The 16,504-nt window shown below is 47.1% G+C and overlaps 1 protein-coding gene across 4 annotated transcripts in view; it reads right to left on the minus strand.

Annotated features, from left to right (window-relative positions):
- Positions 1–12,181, minus strand: part of LOC140430486 (polycystin-1-like protein 2) — a 151,494-nt gene extending 139,313 nt beyond the window's left edge. For 3 of the 4 annotated variants that reach the window (XM_072517983.1, XM_072517980.1, XM_072517982.1), the window contains exons 1-3: positions 12,050–12,175; positions 11,852–11,883; positions 5,981–6,310 (exon numbers count right to left, since the gene is read on the minus strand). In XM_072517983.1, the coding sequence (XP_072374084.1) occupies positions 5,981–6,310; positions 11,852–11,875 (354 nt within the window). In that variant the 5' untranslated portion in view covers positions 11,876–11,883; positions 12,050–12,175. Of the gene's footprint in view, positions 1–5,980; positions 6,311–11,705; positions 11,764–11,828; positions 11,884–12,049 lie in introns of all 4 variants that reach the window. The other variant, XM_072517981.1, reaches the window with a different exon arrangement.
- Between the last annotated feature and the right edge of the window lie 4,323 nt (positions 12,182–16,504).

The raw sequence follows: 16,504 nt of genomic DNA on the forward strand, positions 1-16,504 counted from the left end.
TCCGCGCGTTTCTGTAACGACCTGCGCAGGCTTTGAGTGAGGCACCAGAGGGAGATTGTGAGGACTACTTTCCATTGTCTCTGGTCTCTGTGGCTGTAGAAATGAGCTCCTGGGGCAGGGAACCTTTGGAAGGGATAGTCTTCTGGACCGAACGTGGTCTACATGTTTGCGCTGGAGACGACCCTGGGCTTGCACCTGGTAAGATATAGGGCCCATTTGGCGAAAGATTATGCCAGGGACCCGCTAGGCACCACCAGCAAAATTGCGAACGAGCACTGGGTCACCGGGCGCAAACTGCCGAATCAGCCGATGCCGAGGAAAACCCTGTCCCTGCCGTTCTTGTGTGCGGTGTGCTTTTGCGCCAATGTCTGGGAAAACCATACTAAGGCGGGTGCGAAGTCTCCAGCCCATTAGGAGTTCTGCGGGAACCAGTCACCGCATGGGGGGTGGTCCTATACGAAAACAAGAAGCGAGCCAGTCTCGTGTCCATTGACCTGGAAGACTGCTTCTTTAGGCCTCGTTTGAATGTCTGCACTGCACGCTCCGCCAACCCATTTGAAGCCAGGTGGTAAGGGGCAGTGTGGATATGGCGTATGCCATTCATCTTCATGAACCTCGTAAACTCCTCACTGGAGAATGGAGTGTCGTTATCCGTGACCAGCACCTCGGGGAGGCCATGCGTACTAAAAGACAAATGCATCTTCTCAATTGTTGCGCAGGACGTTGTGCCTAGCATCTCATGCACCTCTAGCCATTTAGACTGGGCGTCGATTAATAAAAGGAACATGGATCCTTGAAAAGGGCCGGCGAAATCCGCATGCAAGCGCGCCCAGTCTATTCCCAGTGATGTAGGGGCGCGGCCGGCGGAAGCTTCTGATGCTCCTGACAAATGGAGCAGTTTTGGGCCGCCTTCTCAATGTCAGCATCGAGGCCAGGTCACCAAACATAACTCCGGGCCAACATTTTCATTTTGGTCACACCTGGATGCCCATTGTGCAAGTCTCTTCGTATCAGCTCCTGTCCTTTTTCCGGGACAATCACACGCGTCCACCACAAGAGGATGCCGTCTTCCACACTGAATTCTGACAGCTTGGAGGAAAATGCCCGCAACTCGCCTGGGAGCTGTCTATGCTGCCCACCATACAGGACTATGTGTCAAACCTTTGATAGGACTGGCTCCGTCTGGGTCCACTCACGGATCTGTGATGCCGTGACAGGCAAGGTGTCCATAAAATTAAGGTTGCAACCACCTCACCGGTCGTGGGGGTCAACATGGGGCCGGTCGATAAAGGCAATCGGCTCAGTGCGTCGGCATTCGCTATCTGCGTTCCTGGTTTGTGCTCCAGAGAATACTCGTAGGCAGCGAGCAACAAAGCCCAGCGCTGGATCCGTGCGGAAGCAATGGGCGGTATTGGCTTATCCTCTCTGAAAAGTCCCAGCAGAGGCTTCTGATCAGTCACGATAGTGATGTGGCGGCCATACACGTACTGGTGGAAACGTTTCACCGCAAAGACCACTGCCAGGCCCTCCTTCTCGATCTGCGCGTACTTCTTTTCCGCTGCAGTCAATGTGCGGGAGGCGAAAGCTATCTGCCGCTCGGCCCCGTTCTCCATCTTGTGGGACAGGACGGCCCCAATACCATGCGGGGATGCATCACATGTGACGAGCAAAGGCTTTCCAGGATCATAGTGGGTTAGTAACCCAGACGACGACAATTGTTATTTTACCCGCCGGAAAGCGGTTTCTTGCGGCTGACCCCAAACCCAGGTGTAATTTTTCTTTAGCAGAAGATGCAACGGGGCCAGTGTAGTTGCCAGATTGGGGAGGAACTTCCCGTAATAGTTTATGAGGCCGAGAAAAGAACGAAGATGCGAAGTGTCAGTCGGGGCGGGGGCCTGTTGAATCGCGCGCACCTTCTCTGCGACGGGGTGCAAACCTTCGCGGTCCACCCGATAACCCAGGTAGACTACTTCCTTCGCCTGAAAGACGCACTTTGTGCAACGTAAACGGACTCCAGCCTCCAAAAAGCGTCTAAGGACAGCCTCCAGATTTTCCAAATGTTCCTGCTTCGACGTCCCTGTGATCAAAACGTCATCTAAGTAGACAGCGACACATGGTAAACCTCTCAAAATACCCTCTATAACACGTTGAAAAATAGCGCAGGCAGAGGATACTCCAAAGAGCAAACGTGTATATTCATACAGGCCCCGGTGTGTATTAATCGTTACATATGGTCGGGAGGCCGGGTCCAGCCCCCACTGTAGGTAAGCGTGACTCATATCTAATTTTGTGAACAAGAGTCCACCTGCAAGCTTCGCGTAGAGATCCTCTATGCGAGGCAATGGATATTGGTCGAGTCGGGAAGCCGTTTTCACTGTAAGTTTATCGTCGCCACACAAGCGAACTGTGGCATCTGGCTTCATTACAGGTACAATTGGTGCTGCCCAGTCAGCGAAACGGACGGGCCTGATAATACCCAAAGTCTCCAAATGAGTGAGCTCCCCTTCTATCTTCTCGAGCAAGGCTTAAGGCACCGGGCGCGCCCGGAAATAGCGCTGCGTGGCTCCTGGTTCAACTTGGATATGGGCTACGGCCCCTTTTATTTTCCCCAAACTGGGCTGGGATACATCTGGGTATCGTCCTAGCACCTCAGTCAACCTTCCAGAAACTGTTTGGAGGATGTGCTGCCACTGCAAGCGCAAATGCGCAACCAGTCCCGACCCAACAGGCTGGGTCCATGGCCGCGCACCACGATAAGTGGAAAACGCCCCTCCTGGCGTCCATAAACAACAGGGGGCATCAGAGTTCCTGCAAGGTCCAATGGTTCCCCCGTGTAGGTGGCCAACCTGGCCTGTGTGTCGGTTAATGTAAGGGTCTGTAGACCCTGCTTGATGCGGTCGAATGTCCTCTGGGCGATCACGGAGACCGCTGCGCCAGTGTCCAACTCCATCTCGAGCGGGTGACCATTAACCTGTACTGTCACCTTAATGGGGGCCACACGGGGAGCTGCCACACACTGCAGCTGCAGGCAGTTGGCCTCCGTCTCCACATCCTCAGGAGTAGTCACCGCAGGTTCATCCACATGGTAGGTACGGCCCCTGGGCTGGTCCCAGTTTCGGTCGGAACAACGGCGCCTCTGGCGCCCGCAGGACCGGCGTCCGCGACGGGGTCGGCGCCTACAAGTCTGACACGGACATGGCTCCTCATCCATTGGCTCTAGAGAAGGCTCCCTTCGGGGAGGAATGTCCGACGGCCACTGCCGTCGATCCGGACATCGCCTCACCCAAGGTACCGTAGGAGTGCGGGGGGACGTTTTCGGACGGAAGGGGTTGCACCCCAAGGCATGCACTTCCATTCCCTGTAGCTCCTGTACTCCTCACACTGCGCTCTCTCGGGACAATACTATTTGAATGGCCTGTTGAAAAGTCAATGTTGGCTCAGCTAACAACTTTCTCTCGGTGGCCGCATTGTTAATACTGCAAACCAAACGGTCGCGTAACATTTCTGACAATGTCTCACCGTAGTCACAGTACTCCGCAATCCTGCGTAGCCTGGATGGAAAGTCGGCGATATTAAACCGGTAACGTTGGACTATCGTGGATGGGGTTGCGTTAAAATGCTGCCACACTAAGTTCACAAGTTCATCGAACGTTTTGGTGTCCGGCGCAGCTGGGTACGTAAGGCTCCTAATCACCCCAAACGTATGCGAGCCGCAGGCGGTGAGCAATATGACCACCTGGCGCTCGTTTTTGGTGATATTGTTTGCCCGGAAATAGCAACTTCGCTTGCTGCTTACTCCTTCCTGCTGGTTCCAAACTGGCCAGCTTTATTTATACAGAGAGTCTGCTAATGATTTCTCTGCCCCCCTCATTGGGGAAGCTGATACTCCCATAGGATTGTGGGATTGTCATTAGTCAATGGTAAGCAGGCAGGTTATAACACTATGTTGAGGCATGTTCTGGTCATGATGGAGTGGGAAACATTACTGAAAGGAAGGACAGTGGACAGGCAGTGTCAAGCTTCAAGGAATGAATAGGTGAACTCCAAAAGGTGTTTATTCCCATTTGGTGCAAGAGTAGAAAGGGAACTGTGGCCAAACCATGGCTTACAAGAGAAATTAAAGATAGTATTAGATTCAAAGAAGAGGCATACAAACTAGTAAGTAAAATCAATAAATCTGAAGATTGGGAACAGTTTAAAATTCAGCAAAGGCGGAGCAAGGGATTGATTAAGAAGGGGGAAATACACTATGAAAGTAAGTTAGACGGAAACATAAAAACTGACTGTAACAGGTGCTCCGGTTTCCTTACACAGTCCAAAGATGTGCAGGGTAGGTGGATTGGCTATGCCCCTTAGTGTCCAAAGATGTACAGGTTAGTTGGGGCTACGGGGATGGGGCGGAGAAGTGGGTTTAGATAGGATGTTCTATCGTAGGGTCGGTGCAGACTCGATGGGCCGAATGGTCTGCCTCTGCGCTTTCGGGATTCTCTGATAAGTTATGCTGGTATTACACAGACCAATGTCTATAAGACCATAAGACCATCAGACATAGGAGCGGAAGTAAGGCCATTCGGCCCATCGAGTCCACTCCACCATTCAATCATGGCTGATTTCAACTCCATTTACCCGCTCTCTCTCCATAGCCCTTAATTCCTCGAGAAATCAAGAATTTATCAATTTCTGTCTTAAAGACACTCAACGTCCCGGCCTCCACCGCCCTCTCTGGCAATGAATTCCACAGACCCACCACTCTCTGGCTGAAGAAATTTCTCCTCATCTCTGTTCTAAAGTGACTCCCTTTTATTCTAAGGCTGTGCCCCCGGGTCCTAGTCGCCCCTGCTAATGGAAACAACTTCCCTACATCCACCCTATCTAAGCCATTCATTATCTTGTAAGTTTCTATTAGATCTCCCCTCAACCTCCTAAACTCCAATGAATATAATCCCAGGATCTTCAGACGTTCATCGTATGTTAGGCCTACCATTCCTGGGATCATCCGTGTGAATCTCCGCTGGACGTGCTCCAGCGCCAGTATGTCCTTCCTGAGGTGTGGGGCCCAAAATTGCTCACAGTATTCTAAATGGGGCCTAGCTAATGCTTTATAAAGCTTCAGAAGTACATCCCTGCTTTTATATTCCAAGCCTCTTGAGATGAATGACAACATTGCATTTGCTTTCTTAATTACGGACTCAACCTGCAAGTTTACCTTTAGAGAATCCTGGACTAGGACTCCCAAGTCCCTTTGCACTTCAGCATTATGAATTTTGTCACCGTTTAGAAAATAGTCCACGCCTCTATTCTTTTTTCCAAAGTGCAAGACCTCGCACTTGCCCACGTTGAATTTCATCAGCCATTTCTTGGACCACTCACCTAAACTGTCTAAATCTTTCTGCAGCCTCCCCACCTCCTCCATACTACCTGCCCCTCCACCTATCTTTGTATCATCGGCAAACTTAGCCAGAATGCCCCCAGTCCCGTCATCTAGATCGTTAATATATAAAGAGAACAGCTGTGGCCCCAACACTGAACCCTGCGTGACACCACTCGTCACCAGTTGCCATTCCGAAAAAGAACCTTTTATCCCAACTCTCTGCCTTCTGCCTGACAGCCAATCGTCAATCCATGTTAGTACCTTGCCTCGAATACCATGGGCCCTTATTTTACTCAGCAGTCTCCCGTGAGGCACCTTATCAAAGGCCTTTTGGAAGTCAAGATAGATAACATCCATTGGCTCTCCTTGGTCTAACCTATTTGTTATCTCTTCAAAGAGGTCCTGCCACGGGTGAGACTGGGAATCTCACACGGATTTCATCTGATCACAGTCATCTGATCTTCAAGGCCAGTCCTGCAGTGTTAGTCACCCTGTCTTAACCATGCGATGGAATCAGTTCTCAGATAAAGGACCTAGCCTTTGGGAACTAACTGAAGGAAACAATATTAGCAAAAGCAAACTATATAAGAATGAATCTGGATTACTTACCTCAAAAGAGTGTGTTTGCATCGCTGTAACACTTAAATCTGTCGTTATGGAATACTTTGGGGAAGAAGAAAATATTGTAGTGACACCCCGTGTCTCTGTAACTGAAATAAATGCTGTAGCAATTCCTGTACTTATGAATTTTTGCGAAGGGTAGTCTGAAGTAAACGGAACCGTTGGAATCAAATTATCTGAAGATGACAATATTGTTGGGCGTTTTTTGCTGATGGATTCTGGTGGGGAAGTGCTGACAGTTCGACTACGTTCCCTGCTGTCCTTGGATTCCTTGCTGTGCATTTTTCCCTTCAACTTATGGCTTTTGGCTCTTTTTAACTGAAAGTAAACAAAAATAATTATTTGCCGAAATTTCAGAGAATACAGTGACCAAATACATAGGTCGGAATTCTCTGTCCTGGTTTGCGGCCGGGATTTTCCAGTGCCACTGGAGCTGAATGGAGTTTTGGCTGGAACACCAGATTTTCCGTTCTCGCTCACAACAGGTCCTGCCACGGGTGAGACCGGGAATCTCACACGGATTTCATCTGATCACAGTCATTCAAGTTCCTTATCAGCTGAGCTCATGCTAATATTCAGTAGTACAGCTTATATGAAGATGGGATTTCATTATCGGTTTGAAATTAATTGTAATGTGTCCATTTAAAATTTGAACTCTCAATGTTGTGTTTAGTAAAGTTTAAATTACTGGTCAGGATTTAACAAATTAACAACCTATATATAGCGGCCGGGATTTTCCGCGCCCATTCGTGTCGGGCGGGTCTGGCGAGAGCAGAAAATATCACAAGAAGGCCAAAGTCACGTTTCATGTTGGTGTATCAGCAGGAAGCTATCGTCCCCATCCCCCGTCAGTGACAGGCCACCGTTCAATGTCAGGAACCTCATTGTGACACACTGGCATATCATAATCAGGCCCACAAGCTGAAATCATTCCCCTACATCAGAAAGTACGTCCACAGCGATGTGATGTCAGAATGGCATGATACATGCTGGATCTCTGAAGGCGAGCGCCTGGTGAGCAGTGTTCCAAATGGAGCTCAGAGTGCAGCACTCTGGGTAGAATGTTTGCCACGTTAATGTCAGGGGGTGCAAATTTGATGTCCGTTTAATGCCATGGTTTCCAGAGGAGTTGGTGTTGGTGGTGGTGTTGGGGTGGTTGTTAGAGGAATGCATCTGGATGAATAATGTTTCCTCGTGTGTTTGCTGTGTGCTGAGACGGCCTTTAAAAATGGCCTCTGCTCTCACCCCTTCCCCTCCCTTCCAGAACCAAGATATGGTCCCCCTTGTCCTCACTTTTCACCCCACTAGCCTCCGCATTAAAACAATCATCCTTTGCCAGTTCCGTCAACTCCAGCATGATGTCACCCATCACATCTTCCCCTCACTCCCCTGTCTGTATTCCACAGGGACCATTCCCTTCAGGATACCCTAGTCCTCCTCCATCGCCCCCAACACCTCACCCTCTTCCCACAACACCTTGCCATGCACTCGCTCGCCCTTTATCTCCTCCCTGCTCACCATCAAAGGGCCTAAACACTCTTTTCAAGTGAGGCTGCACTTCACGGGCACCTCCTTCAATCTGGTCTATTGTATTTGCTGGTTCCAATGTGGTCTACTCTACATTGGGGAGACTAAACGCAGACTGGGTAATTGATTTGCAGAACACCTTCGGTCCGTCTGCAAGCAGGAGACAGACCTTCCTGTTGCTTGCTATTTCAACTCACCATCCTGTCCACATGTCCGTCCCTGGCCTGCTGCAATGTTCCAGTGAAGCCCAGCACAAACTGGAGGAACAGCACCTCATCTTCGATTAGAAACATTACAGCCTTCCGGACTTAACATTGAGTTCAACAACTTCAAGTTTGTGAACTCTCTCCTCCACCCATTTTTATTTCAATCAATTTATTTCCATTACTTCCATCGATCTGCTTTTCCCTGAACATTTTTCCCCCATCCCCCGACCCCACCCCACTTGGGTCATCTGTTCCCTGTTCCTAGTTGCCCTTTGACACCTATGTAGAACATAGAACATAGAATATTACAGCGCAGTACAGGCCCTTCGGCCCTTAATGTTGTGCCGACCTGTGAAACCACTCTAAAGCCCATCTACACTATTTCCTTATCGTCCATATGTCTATCCAATGACCATTTGAATGCCCTTAGTGTTGGCGAGTCCATTATTGTTGCAGGCAGGGCATTCCACGCCCTGACTACTCTCTGAGTAAAGAACCTACCTCTGACATCTGTCCTATATCTATCTCCCCTCAATTTAAAGCTATGTCCCCTCGTGCTAGACATCACCATCCGAGGAAAAAGGCTCTCACTGTCCACCCTATCCAATCCTTTGATCATCTTGTATGCCTCAATTAAGTCACCTCTTAACCTTCTTCTCTCTAATGAAAACAGCCTCAAGTCCCTCAGCCTTTCCTCATAAGATCTTCCCTCCATACCAGGCAACATTCTGGTAAATCTCTTCTGCACCATTTCCAATGCTTCCACATCCTTCCTATAATGCGGCGACCAGAATTACACGCCATACTCCAAATGCGGCCGTACCAGAGTTTTGTACAGTTGCAACATGACCTCATGGCTCCGAAACTCAATCCCTCTACCAATTAAAGCTAACACACCGTACGCCTTCTTAACAACCCTCTCAACCTGGGTGGCAACTTTCAGGGATCTATGTACATGGACACCGAGATCTCTCTGCTCATCCACACTGCCAAGAATCTTACCATTAGCCCAGTACTCTGTCTTCCTGTTATTCCTTCCAAAATGAATCACCTCACACTTTTCTGCATTAAACTCCATTTGCCACCTCTCAGCCCAGCGCTGCAGCTTATCTATGTCCCTCTGTAACTTGTAACATCCTTCCGCACTGTCCACAACTCCACCGACTTTAGTGGCATCTGCAAATTTACTCACCCATCCTTTTACGCCCTCCTCCAGGTCATTTATAAAAATGACAAACAGCAGTGGCCCCAAAACAGATCCCTGTGGTACACCACTAGTAACTGGACTCCAGTCTGAACATTTCCCATCAACCACCACCCTTTGTCTTCTTCCAGCTAGCCAATTTCTGATCCAAACTGCTAAATCACCCTGAATCCCATGCCTCCGTATTTTCTGCAGTAGCCTACCATGGGGAACCTTATCAAACGCTTTACTGAAATCCATATACACCACATCAACTGCTTTACCCTCATCCACCTGTTTGGTCACCTTCTCAAAGAACTCAATAAGGTTTGTGAGGCACGACCTACCCTTCACAAAACTGTGTTGACTATCTCTATTCAAATTATCCCTTTCCAGATGATTCTACATCCTATCTCTTATAAACCTTTCCAAGATTTTTCCCACAACAGAGGTAAGGCTCACTGGTCTATAGTTACCTGGGTTGTCTCTACTCCCCTTCATGAACAAGCGGACAACATTTGCTATCCTCCAGTCTTCTGACACTATTCCTGTCGACAAAGATGACTTAAAGATCAAAGCCAAAGGCTCAGCAATCTCCTCCCTAGCTTCCCAGAGAATCCTAGGATAAATCCCATCCGGCCCAGGGGACTTATCTATTTTCACACTTTCCAGAATTGCTAACACCTCCTCCTTATGAACCTCAAGCCCTTCTAGTCTAGTAGTCCGAATCTCAGTATTCTTCTCGACAACATTGTCTTTTTCCTGTGTGAATACTGACGAAAGATATTCATTTAGCACCTCTCCTATCTCCTCAGACTCCAAGTACAACTTCCCACTACTGTCCTTGGCTGGCCCTACTCTTACCCTAGTCATTCGTTTATTCCTGACATATCTATAGAAAGCTTTAGGGTTATCCTTGATCCTACCTGCCAAAGACTTCTCATGTCCCCTCCTGGCTCATCTTAGCTCTCTCTTTAGGTCCTTCCTAGCTAACTTGTAACTCTCGAGCGCCCTAACTGAACCTTCATGTCTCATCTTTACATAAGCCTCCTTCTTCCTCTTGACAAGTGTTTTGACTGCTTTAGTAAACCACGGTTCCCTTGCTCGACCACTTCCTCCCTTCCTGACACTTACATACTTATCAAGGACACGCAGTAGCTGTTCCTTGAACAAGCTCCACATTTCCATTGTGCCCATCCCCTGCAGTTTTCCTCTCCACTCAATGCATCCTAAGTCTTGCCTCATCGCATCATAATTGCCTTTCCCCCAGATATAACTCTTGCCCTGCGGTATATACCTATCCCTTTCCATCACTAAAGTAAACGTAATCGAATTGTGGTCACTATCACCAAAGTGCTCACCTACCTTCAAATCTAACACCTGTCCTGGTTCATTATCCAGCACCAAATCCAATACAGCCTCACCTCTCATTGGCCTATCTACATACTGTGTCAAGAAACCCTCCTGCACACATTGGACAAAAACAGACCCATCTAAAGTACTCGAACTATAGCGTTTCCAGTCAATATTTGGAAAGTTAAAGTCCCCCATAACAACTACCCTCTTGCTTTCGCTCCTATCCACAATCATCTTTGCAATCCTTTCCTCTACATCTCTGGAACTTTTCGGAGGCCTATAGAAAACCCCTAACAGGGTGCCCTTTCCTTTCCTGTTTCTAACCTCAGCCCATACTACCTCAGTAGTATGTTCTGCCATTCACACATTCTAATCACTTTATGTGCCACTATCAGCACCCTTCGTAGCCTTAATCGCCCCCATTTACATTTTGTTTGACTTTCTGTCCACGACATCTTTGTCAATCTCCACCGATCGCTGCCCCTCTATCCAGCCCCACTGTTCCACGCCCCTCCCCCCACAAAACACCGAAATCTGACCCTATTTCCAGTTCTCTCCAGCTTTGATAAAGAGTCATCCAGACTCGAAAGGTTAGCTACTCTCTCTACAGATACTGTCAGACCTGCTGAGATTGTCCAGTATTTTCTGTTTTTGCTTTAAAAACAGTGCCTGGATCGTCAAAGCGCTGAGTTGATGGCAAAGCGGGTGAGTCAGGTGGTGCTCAGCAGCGATACGTTATGGAACCCATGCCTGTCAGCTTTTTCTTCTAAGTCCCGCACTACATGGCGTAAAGAGGCGTCATTGCCATCGGCGGGTTCAGCACCACTGTTCCCGCCCAACACTGGACTCTGCTGATAGTAGAGAACATCTCGCCCAGTACATTAAATCCCAAGGCACTTTAAACAACGTGTAGTGTGTTTTAAGATTGACTTTAATTATCATCTGAAAATAACATATCATATTCAAATCCCTCCTGGAGTAACATTTAGAAGTTTGGATAATCAAATACCTGCTGACTTATTTGGCACCAATGTGTGATATGATCATCCTAATGGCTCTGGATGATGGATTCATTGAAAACTACTGAAACTATAAGTTATTAGGATGTGTGCGAAATCGTTTAATTTTTCAGAAAGATATAACAAGGTTTTAAACTGTTTTGCGGTTAATAATGTCTCCGAAAACAGAGAGAAAAGCAGGATTCTCAGATTTGGGTATCTGCTTAATGGCTGCTGAACTGGAGTAATACCATTAAGTTGTTGCAGGGAGGAATGAATGAATAATGGCAATTTTGTACCGCACCCCCCCCCCCCCCCTCCCCCACCCGCACTCCCCATCACAACATTTAGTTAGATGACCAAATCAGGAATGCACTTTCATCCTCTCTCTTACACCATCGATTAGCAAATTCGGCCAATGTAAGCAATAAGACATGACTTACAGGTTTGGTATACATTGTAAAATCGTGTAGGCTGGCGAAACGTCAGGAACCCTGTTGTAAGCAGGGATTTGACATTATTTCTGGAGATGATTTCAGTTTTGTATGAGTAATAAAGTAATGTGCATTTACTTATTAAAACAACTTACCCTCATTAATCTATGTTTCCTCATGAGAGGATCTGTAAAAGTAAATGGAAAAGGTCAAGAAAATTAATAATACCTGCCGAACATGTATACTATAATATGCTGAATGTCTAATGCAGGGCATTTGAAAATAATTTGTTACTAAAATTAATTTAGCATAGTGGAAGACGAAAAACCTGCCGTATTTAGTTTGTATATTACCTATTCAACAAAGTGAATTAGAACTTTGCAACCTTAATGACAGAGCACAACAAACTCATAGGGAACCATCTACTGACTGAGCCTGCCGGAACCGGATTGCGACACGGCCAGTAGATCCTGGGAAAGGCCTCCCCCCGGAATTCCCAACAGCTGCTACGCCTCACGAGATCTAACCAGATCTCGCGAGATGTCGTGATCTGGGTCCCGCCCAGTCTCGGTTGGCTAAGTGAGTTAAGAAACCACACAGCTGTGCTCGCACTGAATCTAACGGCCACACATGTCCAGCTCTCTGTCAGGCAGGTGGTCAGGCATCTCATTAAGACATAGAGAAGCATTGCTCAGTCCTCAATGCAATTCCTCATCATTCTGCTGCAGAGTCCGGCCATTGGTTTTAGTGCCCTGCCCGTGAAAGTGTGCGCCATCATGAAGACTTACACCTGGCACCACATTAGTAATTTGATGTTACACCCAGTGCTGGGGGAGCTCTTCACTCCCTAGTCCTGGTCATCCCCGAACCAAGAAGCTATGAGGGCATCGCTCGCTCTTTGGCCCATGCAGGTCCTGGCCATTGCCTGAGGTTCTTCCTCCTCTTTCTCAGTGGGTTGCCTCTTGCTGCCTTCCTTGACCTCCTCCTCATCCAAGGTGACGTGGCGCTCCTCCATCTCCTGGTCAAACTGGTCTCCCTGCTGCAGTGGCAGGTTGTGGAGAGCACAGCGCACCACACCACTATGATGCAGGACACCCTCTGGGGGCTAATTTGGAGGCTCCACCCAACCAGTCCAGGCACCGGAACCACATCTTGAGCAGTCCAATCGCCTGCTCGATCAGCTCGCGCGATGATGCATGAACCTCATTATGGCAAGTCTCAGTGCGTGTTTGTCGCCACCACACTGGCATCATCAGCCACCTCTTGAGTGGTACCCCATGTCCCTGCGAAGGCATCCCTCCAGCCATTGCTCTCCCTCAAAGATGGGTGGGATCTGCGAGCACTCGAAGATGTAACTGTCATGGATGCTCCCCGCGTCCTGGAGTGAGTGCTGGCCAATGTCATGCTTATAAATTAAAATGAGGTTCCCCATTCCTCACGTTACTCCGCTGGCGAGAGGGGTTGAAAATTGGAAATTCAGGTTTTCTGATTAACTCCAGTTTTTTCACCCACGCTGGCGATCCCGCACGCAGCTAAAGGGGGCTCAAAATCACCCCCTATATCACCAGCACCTTCTCAGGCAGTAATTCCCAGAAATTAATGAAGAGAACCAAGTGGGCTAACTGGGCTACTTAAACATGAACTTTGCTGACAGGTGCTGGTCCTGTAATGCAACGGGCTTTTCAGCATTACAAAGGTTTTAGACCGGCTGATAAGGTGAGAGCAATTTAAACTGATTGGCCAGTCAGTAAATAAAGGACAAAATCAAAATGATCACTGAAAGAATGAAAGGAAATGTTAGATTTTTTAATGTATCATAAGAACTGCTGTGACTTGGAATGCCCGATCAGAAACAATGGTTTCTGGTAAGAAACAATGGTAGGAGCAGTCTTCATAACAGTCACTAACATGGAAGTCAATTAATATTTGATAACTTTTTTTTGTTAAGGAACTGTAATGGACATTAATCAAACAGATTGGTCTTTCAAAGAATTGGCAGAGGGATGATGAGCCAGATGCCAACTTTCTGAAACATATATCTTCTTTAAGGTACATGTTCTCCAGCAACCTCTACAAAATCAGTTATATTGGCTGGAATTTTCCAGCTTCTAATGGGATCTTTCAGTTCCGCCAACGTGAACGGTGATTTGAATGGCTCACCTGCCCAGTTTCACGGGAACTGAGGGAACATGGGTTGGGGGAATTCCACTCAGTATTGATATTATGCACTGGACATACATTTACTGACAAGAATAGTCTTTAACAATTGCCAGAAACTTTTTTCTTCTCAGAAAAGCTTCAAATTAGTCATGTTCTGCACTGTAAATTCTATGATTATAAATTCTATGATCTATGATATGTTATTCCAATTCCAATTCCTGGACTGAGCTACTTCAGTATTGGTATCTGCCATCACAGAGTCACCGGGTGCAATGGCGATATTTCTAAGAACCAAACTGGCAAAAGAGTTGGAATTTGTAACATTAACCAGACATGCACCTGTAAAACACAGGAGAATAGGGTGGACCACAGGAGGATGGTGATAGAGAGGAGATACATAGGTTTTCAAAGCAAAAGGATATGGCAGCATTGCAAGGCAGCTATTTAGTTAATGACACCCAGAATGTGACAGGAAGGGGCACAGTATACAAACATTCAAAAAGCAACCAATAGGGTCAAAGGGGGGGAAAAATGGTAAAAAGGCAAAATGAATGGCTCTTTCCTTAACTGCACGTAGTGTTCGGCACAAACTAAATGAATTGACAGCACAAATGGAGGTTAGTGGGTATGATCTTATAGTCATTGCAGAGACGTGGTTAGAAGGAGACCAAAGCTGGGAACTACATATTCTGGGGTATGTGACCTTTCGTAAGGACAGGCAGGAAGGAAAGAATGGTGGAGTAGCTTTGTCAGTACGAGATGGATTAAGTATTTTAGCAAGAAATGATCTTGGATCAGAAAATGTAGAATCCAAATGGGAGGAGGTAAGAAATAACAAAGGAAAGAAGAGACTGGTGGGAGTAATCTGTAGGCCCTCTAATAGTAGCTATACTGTAGGATGGAGAATAAATTAGGAGATAATGAGGGCATGTAAAAAAGGCCAACATTAATCTTTGTGCGGACAGGAAAAAACAAATTGTCAGAGGCAGCCATGAGGAAGAATTCAGAGTATTCAGGACATTTTCCATTGTTATGGACCAGGGTTTAGAGAACTCCAAAGTGTATCATGAAATTCACCTGACCCACAACTTTTACTAGATTGTGACATAAGAACATAAGAACTAGGAACAGGAGTAGGCCATCTGGCCCCTCGAGCCTGCTCCGCCATTTAATGAGATCATGGCTGATCTTTGTGGACTCAGCTCCACTCTCCGGCCCGTACACCATATCCCCGAATCCCTTTATTCTTTAGAAAGGCATCTATCTTTTTCTTAAAAACGTTTAAAGAAGGAGCCTCAACTGCTTCACTGGGCAAGGAATTCCAGAGATTCACAACCCTTTGGGTGAAGAAGTTCCTCCTACACTCCGTCCTAAATCTACCTCCTCTTATTTTGAGGCTATGTCCCCGAGTTCTGCTTTCCCCGACCAGTGGAAACAACCTGCCCGCATCTATCCTATCTATTCCCTTCATAATTTTATATGTCTCAATAAGATCCCCCCCGCATCCTTCTAAACTCCAATGAGTACAGTCCCAGTCTACTCAACCTCTCGTCATAATCTAATCCCCTCAACTCTGGGATCAACCTAGTGAATCTCCTCTGCGCTCCCTCCAGTGCCAATATGTCCTTTCTCATGTAAGGAGACCAAAACTGAACACAATACTCCAGATACGGCCTCACCAACACCCTATACAATTGCAGCATAACCTCACTAGTCTTGAACTCCATCCCTCTAGCAATGAAAGACAAAACTCGATTAGCCTTCTTAATCACCTGTTGCACCTGCACACCAACTTTTTGCGACTCGTGCACCAGCACACCCAGGTCCCTCTGCACAGCAGCATGTTTTAACATCTTACCGTTTAAATAATAATCCATTCTGCTGTTATTCCTCCCAAAATGGATAGCCTCACATTTGGCAACACTGAATTCCATCTGCCAGACCCTAGCCCATTCACCTAACCTATCCAAATCCTTCTGCAGACTTCCGGTATCCTCTGCACTTTTTGCTTTACCACTCATCTTAGTGTCGTCTGCAAGCTTTGACACCTTGCACTTGGTCCCCAACTCCAAATCGTCTATGTAAATTGTGAACAACTGCAGGCCCAACACTGATCCTTGAGGGACCCCACTAGTTACAGGTTGCCAACCAGAGAAACACCCATTTATCTCCACTCTCTGCTTTCTGTTAGTTAACCAATCCTCTACCCATGCTACCACTCTACCCTCAATGCCATGCATCTTTAGTTTATGCAGCAACCTTTTGTGTGGCACCTTGTCAAAAGCTTTCTGGAAATCCAGATATACCACATCCATTGGCTCCCTGTTATCTACTGCACTGGTAACGTCCTCAAAAAATTCTACCTAATTAGTCAGATACGACCTACCCTTTGTGAACCCATGCTGCATCTGCCCAATGGGACAATTTCCCTCCAGGTGCCCCGCTATTTCCTCCTTAATGATAGATTCCAGCAATTTCCCTACAACCGAAGTTAAGCTTACCGGCCTATAATTACCAGCTTTCTGCCGACCTCCTTTTTTAAACAGTGGTGTCACGTTTGCTACTTTCCAATCCTCTGGGACCACCCCAGAGTCTAGTGAATTTTGATAAATTATCACTAGTGCGGTTACAATTTCCCTAGCCATCTC

Source organism: Scyliorhinus torazame, chromosome 10 (assembly GCF_047496885.1).
Source record: "Scyliorhinus torazame isolate Kashiwa2021f chromosome 10, sScyTor2.1, whole genome shotgun sequence".
Classification (NCBI taxonomy): Eukaryota; Metazoa; Chordata; class Chondrichthyes; order Carcharhiniformes; family Scyliorhinidae; genus Scyliorhinus; species Scyliorhinus torazame.